Source organism: Fonsecaea multimorphosa (assembly GCF_000836435.1).
Source record: "Fonsecaea multimorphosa CBS 102226 unplaced genomic scaffold supercont1.33, whole genome shotgun sequence".
In the NCBI taxonomy this organism is placed as follows: domain Eukaryota; kingdom Fungi; phylum Ascomycota; class Eurotiomycetes; order Chaetothyriales; family Herpotrichiellaceae; genus Fonsecaea; species Fonsecaea multimorphosa.
In genome coordinates this window covers 142904-160119 of record NW_015971667.1, presented here as the reverse complement: position 1 = coordinate 160119, position 17216 = coordinate 142904, and the positions used below count along the sequence as shown (strand labels likewise).

Genomic DNA, 17216 nt, shown 5'->3' with positions numbered 1-17216 from the left:
ACCCGCCAAGCTCCAGATTAGTCCACGGCGATTCTTCCGCATATGAACTTCACTGCAACTGCAGCTACACCCTATCTCGGGGTCTCCTGGCTTCAAATCTCGAGTAACTGATCGGGCTGGACAATCAGCGCACGCTGTTTGTTATGACCTCTGCTCTCCGCCGCCCGTCCATGGTGGAAACCCCCAGCGATGTCGACCTACATCAACTCCTCGTCCCCTCTTCCTCGAACGATGTCTCTTCCCAACACCAGGCCAATTCCGCGTCTTCCGAACCCAGCAGTGATGCTGGCTCCTTCGTGATCCCGGACAATCTCTCCAGAAGCAACTCCGTCTTCTCCTTTTCGAGGGCATCCTTCAGCAGTCAAATTGCGAGTCTGACTTCGATTAATATTCCACAAGCCGAGTCTCTTGCTGCGACCGTCAGCTCCCTCCCAAACGCCCGCAAGGCCATAAGAGCCATCTCTACTGCTGCCGAGCAAATACAATCATGGATCAAGAAGGCCTTGAAAGTTTTGGAAAATCTCGATGCCGAAGACGATGTGGAGTGGGCTGCGGCGGCCGGAAGGTTGGGCCTGGATGAAACAGATAAAACTATAAACAAATTCGAGTCTTTGATCAACATGTATGTCCTATCGATCGAAGAACTGCAATCGCGCCCCGATATTGGCGAGGCAAATCCCGAAGATCTGCAGGCTGTGGTTGAACAGATGGAGTCGGTTCTGGGCGGCTGGGATGACGTCCGGAAAGACCTGAAAAACGTTCACGAACAGGTGGAGCTGGCCATGGAATGGGAGGAGTTGTGGGCAAAAGTCCTCGGAGATGTGGGTGCAGAGATGGACGCACTGAGCGCCATGGTCTTTGAAATGGAGGAGAAGAGACACACGGCCTATCAAACACAGACTCAGGTTGATTCAAGTCAAAATATCGATCTGAACGAACTCGAGAGCTTCATCGATGAGCCGACCCAGAAACGGACTGCGCCAAACCGGTTCAGCATCCCTTCTTTCGAGTCGTCACCCCTTGGATCTCCCATTATCGAAAATCCCCAGGACGACTCCAACTTGCTTGCTCTCTTCGCTAGGATGCAACCCCTCAGAGCTTCATTGGATTTCCTGCCTATGAGGTTATCTATGTTCCAGTCCCGAGCGGAGAAGATCTTTCCCATTGCTTGCCGAGAGCTTGATGACAAGCGGGCGCGATTGGAGAGAAATTGGACAGAGTTGTCAAAGGAGGCGGAAACCCTTCGAAGAGAGCTCAGCGAGGATCGCTGGGTGATTGTGTTCCGCAATGCCGGCCGACAAGCTCAGAAGATGTGCGATTCAGTTGAACGAAGTATTTTGAAGGTCCAGGAAGCTATCCACGAAAACTTTCAGGCAACGAACCCGTCTGCTTTGGCTAAGAGGATCGAAAGTTTCGAGGCAAAGAAGCTTCATTACAGCCCTGCTATTCAACGGGTGCTTGGAATCATACAAAAAGGTCTTAAGGATCGCTTGACGGTCAATGGGGAAATCCTCCGCTTGCACAAGGACTTATCATCCAGGATGCGGGATCTCACGGATACCATGGACGACCTCGACAGCCTCCTCGAGCCCGTTACCTCGCGGCAGAACTCGAAACTTCGAGAATCGATCTCTAGCATCGTCTCCGCAGATCGCTCGTTTACCAGCACCACTTTTGCTGGCACTCCAGGCAGCTCTCCCCCTTCGTCAGTTGATCTCCCTCCACAAAGACATGAAAAGCCTGCGTCGAAATACGGTCTGAACGGGTACACAAAACAGCGTACCCCCTCCACAAGCAGGCCACCTCCGCCCGTTTCAAGCAACAAACGAATGTCAATGCTACCCCAAACGCGGCGCCCTACCACACCAATGTCACATTCAAGCAGTGGTGCGATTCGACGTGGAGCCTCACCTTTGCCGGGGCCTCCATCTGTATATCGTCAAGGCGTCTATACTCCTCCTGTGGTGCCTGCGCCTCGGCCAGACCCTACGCCCCTTTCGAATAAGCCCAGATGGTCAGCTGTTGTGAAGTCGTACGATAGCACGATAGCACCGTCGTATCGATCCGCTTCCAGCACCACGCCTTTGACCGCGAGAAGGTATACTCCGCGATCTATTTCTTCCAATACTGCTTTGCCATTGCGAAGTCCACTCAGCCGGGAAGCATCCGCATCACCTTCATCCACTCTGCCTACTCTTGCGAAGAGAGAAAGCCAACAGTTCAGATCCTTTGCTGAGCGTGTCGCTGATCCTTTGCCGGCGAGAACCAGCAGTTTGTTAGACCCCGTGCCGTATCACAAGACCAGGAATTCGAGTGCTCCTGCGCCGGGGACCATTCGATCCCCGTCTTCACTTGTCGTCAACAATCAAAACAAGCCTACAATGAGCGGAGGATCGATCCCGCGTCCACCTTCGTCACTTAGTCGGAATTATGGATCCTCGCAAGTCCCCCTGCGATCAACATCTCACAATCCTCGACTGGACAACAGGCTGGAGGGCAGCCCTAGGAAGACTGAAGATGGTCTGGAAGAGAATGATAGGGCGAGTGAGAATGAAGAGGACCAGATCACGGAACCGAGTTCGAGTCCTCTGTCCAAGCGCACGATTACGAGGCCCAGCAGCGTTCTGGCGATGAGCGGGAAGGCCAAACGAATGTCATTATTACCTGTACCAGTTGGAAGCGGCAGGCAAAGTTCATTGGGGTCGAGGATTTCTTGAGAGAGCATGGCAGCCTCCTACAGCGGGCCTGAGAAAAGCTGCTCCACCCACGACCGTTTCTTTTGGCATATCGAGAGCAGAGCGGAGGCGAGCATGCATACCCAGTTGCTACCACCCTAGGTAGTTTTTTCTTGTGTGTTTTTGACAGCGTTCCAAGCGTGTACCTCGTACTTACTTTTCGAGTACTTTCGTACACCCGAGCCAGGCAAGGCATTTTCTGTTTTTGCCCTGGATATCATAGCGCAGAAAGAAAATGCTGTATAGCCTTTTCCCATCCATCCATCCATCCATCCATGGCAGGAGGGACTTTTTCCATTTACCCTAGTAGTGTCTCCCCAGTGTCTCCCCAGTGTCTACCCCAGCTTGCCGTGCTCTTACAAATGTTGGATTCGCTACTGCAGGAAGCTATTCCACCAAACTTACCGTAGCTATTGTATGTATGTATGTAAGTGTGGATTATTGCAGGTGAGGTTTGATAGCATGTAGGACCCAGGCAGGCAGGCAGGCAGGCAGGCAGGCAGGCACATTCAATAATTTACCATACGTAAAAGACGTTCCATGTCCGGGAGACGTCGAGACGTGATATCACGCCCACAGTCGCACTGTCGCACTTGTCGCACTTGTCGACGGAGGAGGGTTTTTGTGTCTTGTCTAGCTGGCTACTTGAGAGTCGGATCCTAGTATTTGCGGCCCCGTTCATGCATACGGGAACTAAATGGGGGTGTCGACAGATTCCTCGGACACTTTCGTTTGAATATTTGAGGACATTGATTGATACGTGACTACCTAGGTACCTAGGTCGGTATGGTGCATTTCGTTAAGGAGAGGAAAGTGGGTGGGACGGAATTCGGTGAGTACCTATCTATAAGTAGAGAGATGGAGAAAACCTACTAATTATGTATGTATCACAATTCACGCCCGAACTAGGGGGCCAGTACTCGGTACCTAGGTAGGTAGTCAACCTTTCAACAAGGCTCAGCTTGACGAGGCAGGAGAAGAGGCAGAAGAGGCAAGTGACCGGCAATGGTTCCCAAAAAACTCATTTCCTAAACAAATTCTTTTAGATGCACATCACTGCCGTTCACATGTGTGGCTGCACTCGAGACACAGGCCTCAAGGTCGTTTGCCCACTCCATTGATCGTGTGCTGCATCAAGATACATCGTCTTTCCCATGAAAAAGAAAATCGAAACTCGAATCGAATCGAATTGGAAAACCCATAATCACACGGAGCCGACCCTGGTCCATCCATCCATTATCATCATATTCTTCTTTGACCAACGCCAACCGACCCCAGCCATATTCAAACACCCTTGATTCCGTCAAAGCTTCCAGGCCAATCCCATCAATCCATAATGCTGGTTATTATTCCTCTCGTCCCTCACGCGTACATACTCTTCGTCTTTCGATGTCTCTCCTCCCGACTGACCGCTGCCTTTACTGGACTGTTTGCCTGACTCATCCCACCACCGGCATGGTAAGTCTCCGTTCGTTGATGACCGACTTTGGGACGTTGTGCTGGGCCTGAAGCCTTCATCTTCTTCTCCCGCCTGAGGACCATTTCTGTCCAGCCTTTGATCGGGGCCGAGCCACTCTGCACGCCTTTGCCCACCACCTGCGAGAGTGCTTGCATCCATTCCTCTTTCTCCGCGGTCGAGTCGGCATAAAAGTCGATAACTTCTCCGTTGGCAAAGCGGATTCGGAAACCCTCTTCAACAAACATGTAGCCCTCTTCCTCCTCCGCGAACCCACTCTTGCGGCGGCCGCCACCCTTGGTCGACGTCTCCCTCTGCGTCAACGCAGTCTTGTCGTCAATGAGACGCGTAGCTTTCGCAAGGTTGATCGTTGCTCGGGGTTGGAGTGTCGTCTCATGAAATGCCGTCAGTTTGGTTCCGGCAAGCTTGAAAAACCGTCGTCGCCAGTACTAGAAATTCGTCAGCACAATGCCCTGAAAGTTCTTCCACCGGAATCCACAAACCGGACAATCGCCTCCTTGCTGGCTCAGGTAGCCCTCAAATTCTTTGATATTTGCTTGTTGTGCCAGTCGTTCTTCAGCCTCCCGCAGTGCCCGAACTGCACCATTCATGCTCTTTGGCATATCATCATCCTTGGCTCCTCTCGGTTTCGGCACATACAACAACTGCAGTTCCAACTTGCCAATCTCATAAGGCGGACGGCGCTGGAGCTGCGTCACGCTCTTCTTGCTTCTCGAACTGCCCACGTGGACCTCTTCCATTGCCCACTCGTTGAAGCAGGTGATGTCTACAGTGTATGGCCTTCCATATGCTTGCTTTTCGTGCTCGCTGAGCGAAATGTAAGCTCGAGCAAATGAACCGTCCTTTGCAACAAGACCTTGAACCAGCTCGTACGCTGAAGGAGGCGTTACTGGTCTTCTGGCTGCCTGGGCTTCTTGCTGAGCTCTGACATCTGACTCTTTCTTCTTTTTGGGGGATCCAAACAACCTCCCGAAAGCTCCTTGCTTCTTAGGCGACGCGGGCGGCTTAGAAGGAGACTGCGGCCGTTCGACTTTAGGTTCCTCCAATTTCATCTGCAGAGTGAGTTGAAATTCAAGCTCATTGAGAACGATTAGCTCAAATTCCTGACCGATAGGTGCGCTTCGAGCAAGGTCCAGCCAGGCAGTCGTGACGCAGTGCATGCCATTGTCCAGCGTGAGAGCGAAGAAAGTGCGTTCGTCTGTTTGTGATCAGCATGAACTCTTGGAGAGAATGGAAAATTGCTCACGTTGAGGAAATGGCATCTGGAGGTCCTTGACACCGACCACCTTGACAAAAAGTCGGCCACGTTCAGCTCCATCCTCCCACTCCTCCTCTTCTCCGATCTCGTCTTCTGCAACAGCGTCAAGACCCTCTTGGGCATTGCTCGCGTGTCCCGGCAAAGGCGGCACAGGGCCCTCGACTGGCTTCCTCTTGCTGACGGCCTTTTCCCCGCCAACTCGAATGCTTTTCCGTCGGATCTTACCATTCCATGGCTCAGCAGTCCAAGTTGGTTGACTCGTCTTGCGCGGTGACGCATGGACGTGGTTAGCCTCTGCGGGGACACCCAGCAGACCATCTTCAGTTGCCGTCGGAAGGCCAGGAGATCTGCATTCATCCTGAGATATACGTTCACTTGCGACGACGATTTTGGTGTTCTGTCTCATCAGGTATCCTCTCTGTCGGCGGCCAGCTCGATTAGCAAATGACTCTTCATCAATATATCTGTCTGGAGAAATAGCAAGATGTGCTCCTCGTAGCGGACGCGCTCCACGAGGTTTGGGGAGAACTGGGATGTTTTCCATGGGATTGCCTCCTTTCCACTCCTTCGCTTCGGGCAGCTCACTGGAGGGGAATCGTCCGTGGAAAGGGTAATAAAGACGTTGCAATGAGAGTTCAAACTCTACCTTCTGGGTTTCCACAACACGGTCGAACTCCTTCTCGAGACCCAATCCGAGGCCTTCGTCCAATCCAGCAGTCGGAATGTCAAGGGGTACTAGGCTGCTAACCCGCTTCTTCTCTCCATCGATGTCAGTCTCCGGTCGGTTCTCATCAACTACTTCTGCATTAGTGGAATCTCCTTTTGCTACCTCTGCGTTCTCGTCAAAGTTGGCCGAGATAGGAGAGACGGGCGAAAGTTCCTTGTCATGAACCAAGACAGAACCACTTTCGGAGGGGCTAATTGAACGGTCACTTTCTGCTTGCGCAGCGCGCTCATCCTCTTCTGATTCATTGTCGACGTTGCCAGGAGAGGTTGTACGTGGAGCAGAGTGTCTGACCACAGACTCAGGTGTTGCTGGCACAGCCTGCTCTGGGCTAAATGTTGAGCGACTTTGGAATGCGTTGAGCTGGACTTCCGGAGTGTATGGCCGCTGAATTGACTGACGGAGAGCAGCGAGGTCAGGTAGTTGAGAGGGTGGCGTAACAACGTTGGCTGGTTTCACAATCTCCTCCTTGTTGCTCAAATACGGGGCAAGTCCAATATCGAAGCTGCTCGTCTTGCCAAAGTCGGTGAAATCTGGCAAAGACATACGCTCAGACGTCACGGGCTTGGTGTTCAACTCCCGAGCTGGACTCTGTGCTTTAGGGGTGTCTTCTCCTTCTTCCGTCATCTGAGCAGGAAAAGACGCCATCGAAGGTTGCGAATACTGGCTGGTGAGGTCGTCATCGTGGTTCGTACTAACGTCTGAACCTGAAGCTGTACGTCCCATGTACATGTCTGGGATAGAGTACAAGTCAGGCTCTTCGTCCTCCTCCACTTTAATACGCGGTTGTGTGGGATCTTCCAACGAGGGTATCGGAACGTCAGGATCGAGAGAGGAGAGGTCCCGCGATTGAGAAGCGTCTGGAATTTCCTCACTGCTCTCTCGACTGGCAGCGGCGACCTGACCACGCAGGCCTTCAAGGATCGACGCCCTCGAAAGCCGTGGGGTCGAATTTCCGGACTCGGACTGATTTGGTCGTGAATCACAACTCTCGACGAGCGACTCTTCATTACTGCTGCTGCGAAGTGGGATAGCGTCCTTAGAACCCATTCGCCTCATCCGACGTTCTCTCTCCTGTTCTTGGAGTGCCATTAGCCTCAATCTGTCCTCCGCGGAAAGGGAGGTCCCAGTCCCGATCTTTTGAATGTCTGCTTTCGAGATCGTGGTAGCTAATGGAGGGCTTGGGAGAGATCGTGACGCAACGCTCATACGTTCAAGGGCTCCTGTTAGACTGTCGGACCTCGAATGCCCTTGTGATCCAGCCACAGGCGGAAGTGGTGGAAGAGGGCGAGACTGTCCGTTGGAGTCGACAGAGCTTGCACTTGTCTGATGAGGGCGGAAAGACGGAATGCTTGGCTGTGCAGTTGGGGCGGGACTGCCGCAGTCCTCTTCGAAGACGTCTTCTTCATGACGAGACAGGTCAGTGTTGGCACTCTCGGGGCTCATGAAGCGCCAGTCCTCGGGCAACACAACCGGTGTCTTTTCGGTGTCCTCGAGGGACGCGTCAAAGCTGTCGTCATGGTCGATTGAAGAACCTCTCTCAAAGCTCGCTTCCTCGTCCTCATCTTCATCGTCATCTGTGGATTCGTAGCTACCCTCACGCGATCCCGAAGCAATCGAAGAAGGGGCAGGTGTGGTCATCTCGTATTCGTTGATTTGTGGAGGCGCTTGGTCAAACGTAACGCTTTTCTGATGACGGTGCAACCCACGACCCGCGGGCAGTTGTCTGTCTTGGAAATCTTCATCGTCTTCCCAAATGCCAGTCTCGGGATTAAAACCACTGCTTCTGAAGGCTGAACCCGTCTTCTTTGATAGTGATGACTTGGCCGGGGAGCTATTCAGTCGACTTGGCGAGAGGGGTGTAACAGAATTGGCTGTGGCTTTGGACTCATCCTCCTGCTGGCTCGCTTGTGCTTGACCCGGCGAGGTCTTGTCCAGCGGTGCAAAATTTTCTTTTCGCCCGGCATCTGAACCTCGGATTGGAGATGACTGTCGTGGAAACTGCATGCTCTGAGGCCGGCCGTCAAGAATCGCCGGACGCGAAGGATCGTAGTGAGTGCTCTGTTCGAGGGCAAACATGCTACTGTTTTTCACTCTTGAAGCCTTCTTCAGGTTCTCAATGGACGAACGCTTCGGTGGGGAGGAGGCGGGAGGAGTCTCGGTGTGTTCTCTGGCAGGAGAACTGGGATCGCGGCCCTGCCAAAATAGACGTGGTGAATTCGTGGAGAAAGGCGACGAAGTGACCGGCGAGTTCTCGCTGCTCAAGAGCTTGCCCTGCGAAAATATCAGATTTGCCGTTGAACCGATGGCGGGAGACGCACTTTTGATTGTGGGAAACTTGGAGAGTTCCTGCGAATTGCCATAGGACTCAACTCGGAGAGAGGACGATTAGTTATTCGTGGCAGCTTGGACGGCGAGGAGCTGGGCCCATTGCCGCCGCCCTTCTGGATGCGCAAGGGTGGGACCTGAGATTGAGCGTGAGCAAGACGAGGGCAATATCAACAATTCCGTCTTTACCTCGGAAGCCATCGCTTAGGGCAGAGAACCGCGACAATGGCTTTGTGTATGTAGCAGATGTCGAGCTCAGACCATGAATCAGGGGATCAGTGGCCAAAGTGAGGAATGAGGCAGTGAAAAGAATGGCAGAATGTCTGTGCTGAGCCTGATAAGGCAGACCAGCTGCGGGTTGTGGTAGAAATGATAGCAACAAGCGCAATAGCTGAGTGACTGAATGACTGTGAGCTACAGTTGACTGCCCAACTGCCCAACTGCGACCGCAATTGAGGCCACTCTTTGACGAAGAGTAGTCAGCAGAGAGAGGTTCTCGTCGAGAGTGTTAACATTCAACGTTGTTCTGGTGGTGTGGATGGTATATGTGAAACTTCAGTGGCCGCCCCACGCCGGGTTTTTACTGGGGAACAACAACAAAGCCCGCGACACTAGCGACACTATCGGTTGCCAGGCAACACGATGTGGCTGATGTCCACCCGAGACACCAGTGCCACAACCCCTAGTGCCTTAGCCTTAGGTACCGAATAGCCTGTGTCGCCCTCTACTCGGTACAGTGAACCGCGAGAACGCGCTGCGCAGAAAAAAAAGTTCAATATCGTAACGGCACTGCGGAGTGATCCCTTTCTTTCGTCCACTTCTAGCTGCACTCGTTGTATAGCCGTTCATGTCGTCCTCTGCTGCTATCTGCCCGGCTTGCCAGTTTCGAGCATTAGTATCTGCGCTCAGATCACCAACACGACAATGGCAGCCCCAGAGATCCATGGCACTGGCCATGCGCCAACGGAGGAAACCTTCGAGAATGACTCTTACACAAGATGCAGGGAAGACAGACACCGGCAGAAAAACACCAAAGAGGGACACAGCAGGTCCTTTTGCAGGAATGAATCAAACCGTGGCACGATTCCCTGTTGCGAGACCACCTCGACCGGTGCCCTCACGAGTCCGAATGTCCCTTAGGTCCAAGATCAAGGAGCGCGCAACCACAACCAAGTTGCAGCCGAACACTACAGCGCCTCATGACCAAGATCGGGTCTCTGCTGTCCCGTCAATTTCATACCCGAAGAAGGAGAAAAAGGACAAAGATGAACGACCACTCTTCCACGCATTGAAAATGCAGCAGATCCTCACTCCCCTATCCTACGGCCAACGGACCAAACTAAAGCAGCAAATGGAGAAAATTACCTCCTTTGAAGAGCTGGGACTGATGCCTTCGGTTGTCGACTCTATCTATACCCAAGTCTTGCCACATCTGACGGAATATACACCCACACCTGTACAGAAACTGGCGATTCCTGCACTCCTCAGTAGAAAGGGCGAGTATCAAAAACAGAAGCAGGTGGATCCAGATGGAAATCCTGTCCCAAATAAATACAAGACATTCCTTCTCGCCGCAGAGACCGGTTCAGGGAAGACGCTGGCGTACCTTTTGCCCGTCATCAACGCCGTTAAGCAACAAGAAGAGGTGGATCGGAATGAAGAGCTCGAGCGTGAAGCCCGGAGTGTCAAAGAAAAGGAAGAAAAAGACAAGAACCGCGTCTTTGAAGCAGATCCCTCGGAGGCTGATGAACCATCACCAAACCAGTCAATGGGCCGACCTCGAGCCCTCATCCTCCTCCCCTCCTCCGAACTTGTTGCGCAGGTTACAAAGGTCGTCAAAGTCATCGGCCACACCGTGAAATATCGCTCTGCGGGGATTTCTTCTTCGAACACACCCACAGTCATTCGAAACCGACTCTTCAATCCTCAGGGGATAGATATTCTCGTTTCCTCACCTCATCTAATCGCCAGCATCGCGAAAAAGGAGCCAAACATCTTATCACGGATACAATATCTGGTCATGGACGAGGCTGACTCCCTTTTCGACCGCTCCTTTAGTGAGACCACATGCGAAATCATCGATCGTGCAGCCCCCTCATTAAAGCAGCTGATCCTCTGCTCTGCCACTATTCCAAACAGCCTTGACAAGTTCATTGATAAGAGGTTCCCCGATTGTAAACGAATCGTCACACCCAAGCTCCATACGATTCCGCGCCGAGTACAACTGGGTGCTGTGGATATCGACAAAGATCCCTATCGTGGCAGTCGGGAGTTAGCGTGCGCGGACGTGATATGGACACTAGGAAAGGCGGTGCACGAAGACCTTAACCCCAAAAACACCGTCAAGCATATCCTTGTTTTTGTCAACGAGCGGGAGAAAGCAGAAGAAGTTGCGCGATTTCTAGTATCAAAGGGGATCGAGGCCGTGGCATTGACGAGAGATACTACGGAACAGCGCCAGGCTGAAATTCTCGCAACATTCACCTCTGTGGACCGCGTCGAAGGCTCGTCCAAACCGTCTTCTTCCCCATCCTCGACCTCCAAGAAACTGTTCAAAGACTTTGTTCCCTTCGACCGTTCATCTACCCCTTCGACGTCTGGGATCAATCTCAGTCAACCATCTAGACCAACCAGGCATCTCCCGGATGTCAAGGTTCTCGTGACCACCGACCTTGGTTCGCGGGGCGTCGATACTCTCGCAGTCCGGCACGTGGTTCTGTATGACGTCCCGCATACTACAATAGACTTCGTCCACCGGTTGGGACGCATGGGCAGGATGAACCGGCGAGGAAGGGGGATTGTGCTGATGGGAGGCAAAGATCGAAAGGACGTCATTAGCGAGGTCAGGGAGGCCATGTTTAGAGGGCAGGCTCTGATCTGAAAACGTCCAGAGGTAAAGCCTTTGGGCAGGTTTCCACAGTGAACCATGTAAAACACCGCTTGCTCTACTCGGCGCGAGAGTCCGATATAAACAGTATTAAGCTCTTTATAAAAAACGATTTTTAATTTTTTTTGGAAAACCGTCTTTGGCTACTAGATAACCACGGCCTTCCTCCGCTGCCTTCCCTGCGCTGTTCGATACAGAGGTATATAAACCTTTCCTATCTTCCTGCTTTGCTGTTAGATTAGATCATCAATACTCGGGACAATGCAGTTTGTTCCAGGTTCCAACTCGTGCCAAGGCTGGGGCAAGAACGTGACGAGGCTGCGGAGAAATTTAGTTTTTTTGCCATCGTTTACAAATAATTCTTTTACATACCGTACTTAGGTATCTTTTCAGTACTACTAGTCTGTCGTTTTGACAGTGTCTCGGTGACCTTTTCTATTAGCGCTTTCTCATGTCTCTACTACTATTCCAAGTACAGAGAGTGCAGATAAGCACGTCAATCAGTACTGCAAGCAAGAGACGGAGCCATGCTGCAGAAAGGGACCAAGAGATCTGCAGATGAAGCCTTTTCGTCAAAGTCTGCATCTGTAGAGGAAAACTTGGAACATCATCGATTTAGTGCTGCTGCGACGCGGAATGGTGCGACAACAGGGAAGACTGTCGATTTTGAGGAGCGGAAAGTTAAGGATGACAACAACAACGTCAAGAAGAGTGGAAGCAAAGCCCCGAGTCTGAAGGAGCGGGCTCGTCTTTTACTGCCAGCCAGACAAAAATTACCCATTTACAGCAACGCAGCCCAAATACGGCAGAAGGTCAGGGATCACGATGTGCTACTACTGGTCGGAGAGACTGGGTCGGGCAAGTCGACGCAGATTCCACAGTTTCTGGTGCATGAACCCTGGTGTAAGAAGAAACAGATCAGCAGTGGGAGTGGTGGTGCCAAAGTCAATGTCGGAGGGTGCATCGCCATCACACAGCCCCGAAGGGTGGCCGCGATTTCCCTCGCCCGTCGCGTGGCGGAGGAGATGGGCACGCCGCTAGGGAACTCGAGCCCGGCGTCTGAAGTCGGGTACTCAGTGCGCTTTGAGAACAGCACGAGTCCCTCGACGAGGATCAAGTTCTTGACCGAGGGCATGCTCTTGCAAGAAATGCTACGGGATCCTTGGTTGAAGGAGTACTCCGCTGTCGTGGTGGATGAGGTTCACGAGCGCGGCGTCAATGTGGATCTGGTACTGGGGTTCCTTAGAAGGATGCAGGATCTGAGAAACAAGAAGGACGGGAGAGGTGGCGTTGCGTTGAAGATTGTGGTCATGAGCGCGACGGCTGACATGGAGAAGATTCAGCACTTCTTTGGAGGCACGAGCCAGACGAATCGTGAAGATCGCCCGAAAGCCAATGGGGAGTCTCATGGGGCAAAAGGCGACTGGCACGGTTTCTCGGAGGATGAATTTGGAACTGATGAAGATACCAGAACCAAAGTCGACTCGGACATCAACGGTGGTGTTGTGAAGGACACTTCTGGCATAGCCGCCCTTACCAAAGCAACATCACTCTTTATCAAGGGCCGTCAATATCCTGTGACCGTCAACTATACGCCAACGTCAGTTCCAGATGTCATCGATGCGGCATATCAGCGAATACTGGACATTCACACGCATGCCCCTCTACCAGGCGATGTACTCGTATTCCTCACGGGTCAAGAAACCGTTGAATCTCTCCTCAGCCTTTTGAGTTCATGGTCACTCTCGGTTCAAAAAGACCCCAAGCAGTCTGCAACGCTTCCCAAACTACTCATCCTCCCTCTCTATGCTGCTTTGCCTTCGAACGTGCAACAACGTGTCTTCCAATCAACTCCCAAGTTCACACGCAAGGTGATATTAGCCACAAATATCGCCGAGACCAGTATCACGGTGCCGGGGATTCGATATGTAATCGATACCGGGAAGGCAAAGCAGCGACTCTTTCGCCCTTCTCTAAATCTGGATACTCTTCTTACCGTCCCCATCTCTCGAAGCTCCGCGAACCAGCGTTCTGGGCGCGCTGGACGAGATGCACCGGGAACTGCATACAGACTGTACACCGAAGCGGATTTCTACCAACTGGCACAGGATACCGAACCTGAGATCTTGCGCTGCGACCTCAGTCAGCTTGCGCTCACACTCAAGGCGCATTCGATCGATGATTTGAGTGAATTCCCGTTCCTAACTGCTCCGCCACGAAGAGCTCTCGAGAGGGCGATGATCCATCTCCTCCAGCTCTCTGCATTGGACAGTTCGAGCGGGCGAATCACACATCTGGGACGTGAAATGAGTGTGTTACCTCTGCCTGCGAGCTTGGCGAGGGTGCTTCTTGCCAGCGCTGAACCAGAGTATGACTGCGTCGAGGAGATCACTGACATTGTTTCGGCGTTGAGTGTTGAAAACATCTTCCTCAACATCCACAACCGTCCATCGGCTACGGCATCTGGCGACGTGGTCAACCCTCCCTCGAAATCATCTCCTAGCTACAGTGACTCGGATGCTGAAGAAGACTCGTTGGAAGGTCGTGCCCAGCAAGCACGGCGCCAACTCTTCCGCCGTGAAGGGGATCACCTCACACTGCTCGCCACTATCCAGGCCTATGTGGCTGAGAACACAGATCGCCGTCGTTGGTGTGAAGAGCGGTACATCTCGCACCGGGCCATGAGCGGCGCCATGGATGTTAGGAAACAACTCACCGCATTGATGGATCGATACCGGCGCAAGACCCAGAGCGAGAGTAAAACGGGTGGGAAAGGAGCACGGGAAATCGACCCGGTGCGGGATCAGGACAAGACCACTCTACCCACTCGCATCCTCAAGTGCATTATGACCGGCTTCCACCCCAACGTTGCACGGCTTTGCCCCGACGGAAGCTATCGTACGATTCTCACGAACCAGGTTGTTGCCATTCATCCAAGTAGCGTGTTGTTCTCCCTGCCTTCATATACCTCTAGAGACCAAGGGCCCGGGGGCAGGGCCCAGCAAAGGAAGTACAAGGGGATCATGTACAACGAATTTGTGTACACGGGCACAAAGGCTTATGCCCGTGGAGTGAGTGCGGTGGAGATGAGATGGATGCAGGAACTTCTGGAAACGTGATAGACTGAGGCCTTGATGTGGCAGCTGGAGGCGCCACCTATGCGTACATTTGGGCCGAGGCCACTCAATGACGTTGTCTACACATATAATAGCGGAGATGGGCTTCGGTAAATATGAAGGAGGAGAAGGAGGCACGGAGCACTCGCACCGAGGATACATGGCGGGCTAGCTGCTCGTAGTAGTGGATATTCATTACGAATTGACTTGGACCCGACTTTGGACGCTACTTGGACGCTGGTAACGGCTGTGGGTGGTTCACTGTACAAGGTACTTCGGTGGTTGTCACTCGACTTCGGAAGGCGCGGAGCACGTGATCACGCTTGGTCCTATTCGGGCAGGCGGCGAAGCGAACATCATGAGCTGCGGAGCAACAGTCGAGGGGTTTTCCAACCGCTACACCTCAGCATACATGGCACTAATGCATGCGTCGACTCGTTCCCCCTCCCTGCAGCCAACTGAGATTTCCCGGTCGATTGCGAGCGAATTGAGACCACGAGAAGAGATGGAACAGTCAAGAGGAGGAAACACAATCTTGCAATGGCTCTCTCAGATCGGCTTTCCTGAGCTTGCTGGCTCGCATCTTGTTGAACGGGGATTGCAGCCTCAACCCTGGCTACGTCGATGACAGGGCCGAATCACACCATACCAAAGCTTAAGGATCCCTCTCCAGCTCATTCCCCGCCTTGCTAAGTCGAATCCGCCGACCAAAGTTCCCAAAGAAGGCTTCATATGCAACCATCTGATGCTTCATGTCTCAGATGTTACACATTTCTCGCAGCGGCCGCCTGAGTCTATTTCGTCATTGACTGATGCTCGGTGGTACAAGATTGGTGGGGCAGCAAGCTCTCCGTCCGCGGTCTATTCTTCTTCGCCTGGAGCACTGGCTGTGAGCACTTGGTCAAAGTTTTTCTGACTGCACCAGACATGTCAAGTACACCAAGCCAGCCCGGAGAAGGAGCTCCTCTGCGGCACGATGATCGCCAAGATGTGGGCATCGAATGGCGATTCAAGCGACCACACCACATGCATGCTGGGTGCGGGGTTGGCAGAAAAAAAGCATGCCTTGGGATGCCTCTTGGATTCAAGCTACACCTGGAACAGTGGTGTGCTGGATAGAATGGTGGAGAGAACTTGCATTAAACACTCGACACTAACATTCACGTCCATCCACTGACCGGCTGTCACGGACAACCTCCATTCACTGTCGTCTCTCATTCGACTGTCATGGAACCGCTAGGATCCATGGATGGCTTCGAATGTCCGCATCTGGCGAGCTTCCGCCATCACAGAGCTCTCATAAAACCGTCCCGCCCAGTTGTGCTTCTCTTCTTCCTCTCTCTTTCAAGAGTGTTGCATATTGTATGCTCCCAATCCTCTGGTAAGACCTGATCATTCGCTTCAGCGTCTGCCCACCCTCGTTGAGATCGAGCAGCCGTACCGCAACAAAGAATCCCATCTTGCACCCCTCCAACTATGCGCACATTCGCTCTTCTCACGGCTTTGGCCGTCTCTGCCCTGGCTTCACCCTTGCCGCAGGGTGTGACCTCTGCAATTGCTCCATCCTCTCCAGCTCCCGAAGGCTGCCAGCCCTCGTATAGCGGCAGCTTTGAGATCACTGTTGTGAATGTCTCGTCCTCAGCGAAACGAGATTTGCACGAGGTAGGTTCATTGCAACACCGCAGTCCTGTAGAACGTACTGACTCATTTGCAGCGTCAAAGCTCTGGAGTCCTGACCCTCACTCTTGCCGATTCCGTCCTGAAAGACCAAGACGGACGTACTGGCTACATCGCCTCAAACTATCAATTCCAGTTTGACAACCCTCCACAAGCCGGGGCTATTTACACAAGCGGCTTCTCCCTGTGCTCCAACTCGAGCCTTGCGTTGGGTGGCTCTGCCATCTGGTATCAATGTTTGAGTGGATCATTCTACAACTTATACGACCGAGATTGGGCCCCCCACTGCGTACCAATCTACATCTATGCCCTGATCGGGTCCTCCGCTCCACCAGCGACCCAAGCAACAGATGGCCAGCCGGCCGCGACGACCGTCGTCCCCTCGGTTTCTCAACTCACGGACGGTCAGCCCCAGGTGACTTCAGTGGCTGTTACACAAATCTCAGACGGACAGTGAGTTAATCCTTTACTATCATGGCATGATTTGCTCGTAAACGCAAGTACTCTCATTGAGCTGGAACGCGGCCTACTCTCGATCTCTGTGTTGAAAAGGTGCCTCATACTATGCGTTGTTGCTTTGCTTTGGAACGCAACCTCTCTGCTGCATATTTCAGTCGTGGGAGATGTCACTTCGTTTGGCATTCGGGTATCCTTGTTTCAACTTAAACTCCTTCCTGCTCCTGTTGTATCACCGTCATAGCAAGTGATCAGCTGACTCCCTCATAGACCTCAGGCCACCACGGGTGTCCCTGTCTCGCAGATTAGCGACGGCCAGTAAGTTCACCAATATTTGTCTCCTTCATCTTGTCCTCCGAGCAGCCCTAATCATCCGCAGGCCACAAGCAACGACTGGTGTCCCTGTCTCGCAGATTAGCGACGGCCAGTAAGTCCTCCAATATTTATATCCTCCACCTTGTCCTCCGAGCAGCCCTAACTATCCACAGGCCACAAGCAACGACTGGTGTCCCTGTCTCGCAGATTAGCGACGGCCAGTAAGTCTTCCAATGTTTGCCT

At 52.7% G+C, this 17216-nt stretch overlaps 5 protein-coding genes across 5 annotated transcripts in view; 4 read left to right on the top strand and 1 right to left on the bottom strand.

Annotated features, from left to right (window-relative positions):
• Nucleotides 1–170: 170 nt before the first annotated feature.
• On the top strand, nt 171–2717 carry Z520_10848 (uncharacterized protein; the record flags this gene model as incomplete). Its single annotated transcript, XM_016781340.1, has 1 exon — nt 171–2717. The coding sequence occupies one exon, from the start codon at nt 171–173 to the stop codon at nt 2715–2717; it is 2547 nt and encodes an 848-aa protein (XP_016627552.1).
• Nucleotides 2718–4097: 1380 nt separating this feature from the next.
• Z520_10847 (uncharacterized protein) lies at nt 4098–8723 on the bottom strand (the record flags this gene model as incomplete). The annotated part of the gene is made up of 5 exons (XM_016781339.1): nt 4098–4640; nt 4695–5410; nt 5459–8447; nt 8516–8659; nt 8712–8723. The coding sequence occupies 5 exons, from the start codon at nt 8721–8723 to the stop codon at nt 4098–4100; spliced, it is 4404 nt and encodes a 1467-aa protein (XP_016627551.1).
• A 742-nt stretch (nt 8724–9465) lies between these two features.
• On the top strand, nt 9466–11403 carry Z520_10846 (uncharacterized protein; the record flags this gene model as incomplete). The annotated part of the gene is made up of 1 exon (XM_016781338.1): nt 9466–11403. One exon carries the CDS (start codon nt 9466–9468, stop codon nt 11401–11403), a length of 1938 nt encoding a protein of 645 aa, XP_016627550.1.
• Nucleotides 11404–11936: 533 nt separating this feature from the next.
• Z520_10845 (uncharacterized protein) lies at nt 11937–14528 on the top strand (the record flags this gene model as incomplete). Its single annotated transcript, XM_016781337.1, has 1 exon — nt 11937–14528. The coding sequence occupies one exon, from the start codon at nt 11937–11939 to the stop codon at nt 14526–14528; it is 2592 nt and encodes an 863-aa protein (XP_016627549.1).
• Nucleotides 14529–16001: 1473 nt separating this feature from the next.
• The window catches only part of Z520_10844 (uncharacterized protein), a gene marked incomplete at both ends in the record, with an annotated part of 2552 nt that continues 1337 nt past the window's right edge, over nt 16002–17216 (top strand). Inside the window, 2 exons of the mRNA XM_016781336.1 lie at nt 16002–16187; nt 16240–16655. Coding sequence (XP_016627548.1) covers nt 16002–16187; nt 16240–16655 — 602 coding nt within the window. The remainder of the gene's footprint in view (nt 16188–16239; nt 16656–17216) is intronic.